The 6,801-nt window shown below is 46.7% G+C and overlaps 1 protein-coding gene across 1 annotated transcript in view; it reads left to right on the forward strand.

The window, feature by feature from the left end:
- LOC105299172 (bifunctional heparan sulfate N-deacetylase/N-sulfotransferase 3) overlaps window positions 1-6,801 on the forward strand; it is a gene marked incomplete at its 5' end in the record, with an annotated part of 105,440 nt that overhangs the window by 87,874 nt on the left and 10,765 nt on the right. The window contains 2 exons of the mRNA XM_011370780.1: window positions 1,029-1,152; window positions 4,134-4,308. Of these exons, the coding sequence (XP_011369082.1) occupies window positions 1,029-1,152; window positions 4,134-4,308 (299 nt within the window). The remainder of the gene's footprint in view (window positions 1-1,028; window positions 1,153-4,133; window positions 4,309-6,801) is intronic.

Here is a 6,801-nt window from a genome sequence, read left to right on the forward strand (position 1 = left end):
TGTCTGAATGCCATCGCTAGCTACCGACATGGAATTCAATGAACAGGCCCCGCTCCGTCAGATTGTACGATAAGGTGAAGCACAGCAGAGCAGACGCGCCAGCGGAAGGGCACAATACAGGGACCAGAAATATTTTGATGTTACGAGCTTACAGGCACAGGTGCAGCTGCGGGCACCTGGGCAAACCTCCGGCAAATGACCCACTTGCTCTCGTAGTCACCTAAGCTGTGCCCTTCGGCTCACAATTTAGGCTCCACAGTACTGAATGTACAGTTTATGACACCGCTCGCTTTTTACAAAATCGCACCTTTGACTCACTCCCCACTACTTACGAATCTACATGAATATGTGCGATACGTCATTCTCTTTCCAAAACACTGCAAATTTTGTTACGTCACTAAGATTTTTTTTTTTCCAATTTAGCAGTTTGAACGAAAGGGCACCAATCTTTTTTTGCAAATTTTTGACACTACTTTCTATAAGTACATTCAAATTTCGACAACTTTGTTGAAAGATTAAATTCTGCCTCAAATTTAATAAGCTTTCACAGGCCTCAAGAAGAACTTTATAGGAGAAACTAAGTATTGAATTCGGTAATGTAATATTTTATGTTAAATAATGATATCCTTCATTTATATGGTGCTTTATGAATATCAAAATATCTTCAGGTACAATCTATCTTTCACCCTCAGAGAAAGCCTATGAAATAAGCAGGGCAGCTGATTTTCCACTAATAAAGCCAAGACAAGAAAAAGCTAGAAGCAAAGTCACGGCCCAGAGCAGTGACTGCGCTGGAGTCAAAAGCCAGCTGTCTCGGTCTCTGCCACAAGCCCCTCCTCCTGTCACTCTGCCCCGTTTTTTAGAAGGCGCTTCTTTCCAAATGCTGGGTATCTCTTCGATTTAATTCACATATTTATGTGTATCTGTTTGGACCACTGTAGTACTTGATTTATGAATGACTTAAAGTGCTAAGAGTAGGGAACTGTGTTTTCATTGAATTAATCTCTAAACCTCTGCTGTCTTTTCAGGAACCACCGCTTTGTATCTGTTCCTGGTTATGCACCCTTCCATCCTTAGTAATTCCCCCAGCCCCAAAACCTTTGAGGAGGTACAGTTCTTTAATAGAAATAACTACCACAGGGGGATTGATTGGTAAGACGGGTTATTAGTATAAATCTAAAAGTATATGTACTGTGCACGGTATAAAATTAGTGCTGACATTTATAAACTTCTAAGTTTGTAGCCACAAATAAATGTGCCTTGGAAACTGAATACCTGGGGGAGCACTGAAAATATTCCTAACAAAGTTTTCTCAGTTTGTGAAGGGTCTTGCTGTTTCAAGAGGCCCACATGGAATTTCAACGTTCACTAATTGTATTCGATGGCAATTATAGATATGACGTCTGAGAAATACCAGAACACTCAGGAACTTCCTTCCTCTCTGCTCTTAAGAAAACGCTTTCATAGCTTTCTTATGCACTTTGCATTCGAGTGATGCTGCCTTACACATGTATAATTTTCTATTTTGCTTTGGCATAAAAGGTAAATAAAGAGAACTAGAAATGTGTATGTATTTCACAAGTAATGAAAACTACAAAAAAGATATCAATCGTATACAAAATTTAATTTTTGGCCTTTGAATTAGAGTAATGAAAACTCAAAGAAGATATCAGTCGTATACAAAATTTAATTTTTGGCCTTTGAATTAAATTTTTGGCCTGAAAATTAAAAATATGCCAATTATCAGAGGAAAATAGTTGAATTAAACATTAAAATATCAGACGTACACAAAATACAGTCACGTAGTAGAAATAGATGTTACAGACATGTTAGTCATAAAATGAATCTAGGAGTCTTGCTGTTAAGGTATAAATTCTGGGCAGAAAGTGGTATAAAACAGTGGAATTCTTATAATAAGTCTAGAGCATGAACGTAGACATCGTGCGTGTATCTGAGCATAAAGTGTTGTCATGTAGGAATCTCTGCTATCATCAGGCTGCATGATCTCGATTTTATGAGCACCGACCCCCGCAAGAGTCACTTGTGTGCAGCGAGTCCCAATGGGAAGAGGAAGGAACGGGCTGAGTGTAATCTGAGAGCCTGCTGGATCCACATCGGTGCGGCCCCTGATGTCGATTCACTGTGCACTGATCAACGGCAACTGTAAGAACCGAGAGCCACTGACCACTTTGGCTGCTGTCTGCCCACTGACTCACACGTCTGCCTGCGCGCAGTTAGGAGGCAGGGACGTCAACGCCGGGGCTGGAACAAGTGATCCCAAAGTGCTTTTGGAGTGGGGAGGCCGTGCAACACTTGGTCTCCCTGGAGCTCAAGCATAGCTATGAGGATAATCAGTCAAAAAATTTAAAAGCCGCTCCTGAGCCAGTAATGTGTGTACGCTCGACAACAGGACAGGAAGCCCCGTGAGCAGTTTACGAAGGGATGACATAAACAAGCAGAGCTAAAGCGCAATTAAAATTTTTAATTATAACTCACTGAAAACGCCCCAATTGCGAACACTTTTGATTGACAAATTATATGTTTTTAAAAGACAATTAACACAAATAACAAATAATAGCAACCGCAAATGTCAATCCATTAGCAATGACGGTCGCTTTGCTCTGAAGGACATCAAGTTCAGGCAGGACCCTCACAGGCTCAGCCTCTCACGAAGCATCAGCACCTCCACGGTCCCTCTGGGGCCACAGAGCTGCGAGGCTGAAGATCAGGTGTCTCTTACAGAATCCCCCAGGGCAGTCCGCTAACTCGGGCACAGTTAGTTAAGTTTACGTCTCATGGTTTGGTAATTTATTTTTACAACTACATGGGGGTGCGGTGGAGGGTGGGGTGGGCATGGAGAACCATCACCTGTCAGCATTTAGAACCTCTAAAAGTCCTCATCTGGCTTTGGCTAAGATCACCTAGAAATACTCAGGTCAACCCAAGTAAAATATGTGGAGCGTTGCCAAAATCACATTTTTCAGTTAAGACAATTTCCGAGGTGTTACGAAAGTAGCAAATGTTAAATGAGGCGGGCACTCGCTTTGACCCCCGAATGGTTTATCCATCAAACATTTGCAAGCGCCCGTCAGCAGGTACCAGCCTCTACACGGACCCTTTGTGGGTAGAGGCGAATAGCTGGCCCTGCTCTCGCCACGAGTCCCGGGCCTGGCGGAACCAGCACAGCAGCCGCCCCAGATCCGGAAAGGCTTGGGAGGTGTGTGAGGCCTACACGGTCCCACGCAGATGGCTGCTAGGGAGCTGGGACAGGCTTTAGAAACTAGAGTTATCTGAGCCCAGCACCTTCTGCCTGCCTTCGCTGATCTGTGCAGCTTCCCCAGAATAAGCAAGCTTGAGACGAGCTTGGGCCGGACAGGACACCACTAGACTCTACGGCCGGGTAACCTCAGCGCCGCTGCAGCCAGCGTGACCCCCCCCAGTGGGCAGGACCCTGACATGTGGTGCCTCCTTGGAGGGCACGTACAGCAGAGCAGACGGCAGATCAACTTGCCAGAGACTTGTGCGCGTCTCCTTCCCCCGATGAGGCTGCCGGTACGACAGCACCCACGAGGCGACTTCCAGAGGACACACAAGGATGTCTTTACTGCCCGGAGCATCAACACATCGCTTTGCCGCTGCAGCCCAGCTCTGCAGTGTGGGAAGCGGAACCCACCGAAGCTTTACGCGTCACGTGGCTACGCGAGGACACGCTCTGCGGAAACTAGTCATCGCTCAAACGCTAGCGACCCTGCGTCTGGTGGTCACTGAGCCACCCTGCCCTGGTAGCCCAGAGTCACGGGGATGGGGGTGACGCCGTTAGTAGGAGGTGCGAGAAACCCTCGCGTTTTACAGCTGCAGCTTCATCGCTCTGCGTCTACACGTTTCTCTCCCGTGCCTTTTTTTTCCGGTATTAAGCAAAACAGAAAGAAAATGTATTTAGAAAACCCTTCTCAAAATACATTAAGTGTTCTGTGTATTTTTCTCTTGCTAAAATCTTTGTGGGACAAATGCCTTGAAGAAAAAGGCTTCTGTTGAGGAAACCGATGAATGAATGCCTGGGACGCTTTTAACACTGCTCATCACCAGGGGGCGAGTACAAACCCGTCTTACTCTGAGAACTGTTCCTCCTCCAGGTATATGGATTTCTTCCCCGTCCCATCTAACGCCACCACTGACCTTCTGTTTGAGAAGAGCGCCAGTTACTTCCACTCGGAGGAAGCGCCAAAGAGAGCAGCGTCTCTGGTCCCTAAAGCCAAGATCATCACCATCCTCATCGACCCGTCGGACCGAGCGTACTCCTGGTACCAGGTAAGGGAACACAGACAGAACCCAACAGGTGGGAGGGGAGTGAGGACGCTGTAGCCACACCTCGGGTTTTAACGGAAAAGGAGATCTGCTGGTTTTCTATCTGCAGAGAAGTGGAGAAATTTTTCTTTGTTGCCATGGAGAAACTAACTTTCTCCTTAAGATTTTATTAATTTGGTATTCATTTAATTAATAAAACACATTAATGCAATGAAAAAGTAAATTAAAATATAAAAAAATATGTATTCATATGTATATCTGTGCTTCGCTGTATCTGCCTTTTAAAAGTAAAATCTTATAATTTAAAATCGTTATTTTTTCATCTAAAACATGTGTAATGCCACTACTGTTATCTTAATTTTACAGACGAGGAATATAATTGATTCCCCAAAGCAAAAGGCACAGGCCAGAGTCGCTATTTCAGGCTTTGCAGACCATGCTGCAGTCCTGCCATGGTATTTCAAAAGCAGCCATAGACGGTATGCAAATGATGTGCTTAGCCTGTTTCAACAAAATTTTATTTACAAAAACAAGTCTCAAACCAGATTTAGCCCATGGACCAGTAGATTGATGACTGTGACTCTAAAAGAACTTAAAAAAAACTGCTTGTACTGAATGTCTATTATTTCTTCAGTACAAGCAGTTATGAAGACTCTCCACCCCTGAAAGCCACGCCAGTCCAAGGCCGCCCTAAGCCTCTTTCTCATACACTCATGGCCGTTATGTTTCTGACGCTGGTTAGAACTTAGCACAGAAACAATCACTTTGAAATAATTTAAAAGACTCTAATAATAATATTTGTACATCACATATTTTTATTTTAATAAATCATTAAAAATGATAGGGGGAAAAAACAAACCTTGTTCCGGTGATATTTTAATCACCAACTGGAAGAGGTTCAATGAGAAGCAGACAAAACTAAATACAAGAACACAAAATTAATAGTCAGTGTCCTTGGCGTCTGGGAACCTTAGTTATCCTCAGCTTTGTCCTGATGGTCACACATTCGTCCATCCTTTGATTTTAATAACGACCATGTGCAAAGCGTGTTCTAAGTGGGACCTGAAGCTCAGTTAATAAATGTGGGTACTACGCGTGAGTCTGCTTCTGTGCGATTGGGGTGCGTACCGACACCCGTGTGCCGATCAGGGGGTGCCCAGCGTGGACGGACTTCTGCAGAGTGAGGTGCCCCTGGGCATGGATGGCCGGGGCCCCCAGTTAAGTGCACTGCTCGGCTGCAGCGGAGAGGCCGGGTGCCGGTGGGGGGGGCTGCTAAGGCACCCCTAAAGAAGGGCAGGATGTGCATGGGGAGAAACGCAGGAGAAATTAAAGCGAGTGTTGGGATAGGCCAGAGCAGGCTGCGGGTGAGGCGGTGGTCAGCCGGTCCGGGCTGAAATCAGATTAGCAGTGCTGTTCCCTTGGAAACGGTGAAGCTGAGGCAGGTGTGGAGGGTGGAGTGTTGATCCGAAACCCCTCACCTGAAACCCTGCACCTGGGTGGAGGTGAGACAGTCTCTGTTGGAAAGTGACCAACTAGCTCTGAGTTCAGGCAGGAGAGAGGTGTTCTTCTCGCTGACCGGATTTCAAACAGGTACAGTCTTGATAATCCACAGTATGAGAGAATAAAGCTTCCCGGCGCTGGGTCCTCTTGTCATGTAACAAAAGCGTTTTTTCCAGGTCCACAGCAGGGAAAACACAGCATCAGCAAAGGTTGCGAGGCTGGGACAGGGTGGGGGAAGGGCGCGTGGAGCAGACGGGACCTCAGGTAGGCGCATTGGCAATAATCTGCCTAATACGGAGACACCGGGAAAGCTGAAATCCACAACTGCACACTGATCATTCACCGCAAACTCCGAGAGCCATCTTTTAAATCAAAACATGCAGTAAATTGCAAATTGCCTGATCCAGTTTTGCACCTTTTACCTTTTCCACCGGGTGTCTGGAGAAAAGAGAAATGAGCCTTAATTGACTCAAACAGAAAGAAAATTAGAGCTTGGCAAGCACTTAGCCCCTGAAAAATGGAGACTTTACCAAAAAAGGAGGTTTTAAGGCTGTAAGCTAACAAAACGTCCTAAATATTACGAATAAGTCACTCCCCAGTGGCGAGACGTGGGGCTTCACACAGTCTAGTGGGGTGCGCGGGGCGGCAGTCTGAATGTCAGTTGCACCGAAGTTCCCGTTCAGGAGACAGGTAAACGCCCGCGTAGTCGCCGGCGACTCTGGGCAAACGCGGTTCCCTCAGACGCGTGGGCCCGGCCCGAGCCATCGCGAAACGCTCTCCCGGGTGGAGTGTGCTCTCCGCAGTTTCTGTGCAGTGCGCGATCCCGATGTGTCGCCGAGGTCGCCGTCGGGTGACAAGCGCTGGCTTTCGGATGCTAGGTGTGCGCGGTCACAGCTGCGGGTTTCGGGTGAGGTCCAGGGCCGTGCTCAGTACTTTCTGCACGTGAAGTAGCCGACGTGGCTGTCCTGACGGCGGCGCTGGGCGGCGCAGACCCGC

Source organism: Pteropus vampyrus, unplaced genomic scaffold, assembly GCF_000151845.1.
Source record: "Pteropus vampyrus isolate Shadow unplaced genomic scaffold, Pvam_2.0 Scaffold174, whole genome shotgun sequence".
NCBI lineage: Eukaryota > Metazoa > Chordata > Mammalia > Chiroptera > Pteropodidae > Pteropus > Pteropus vampyrus.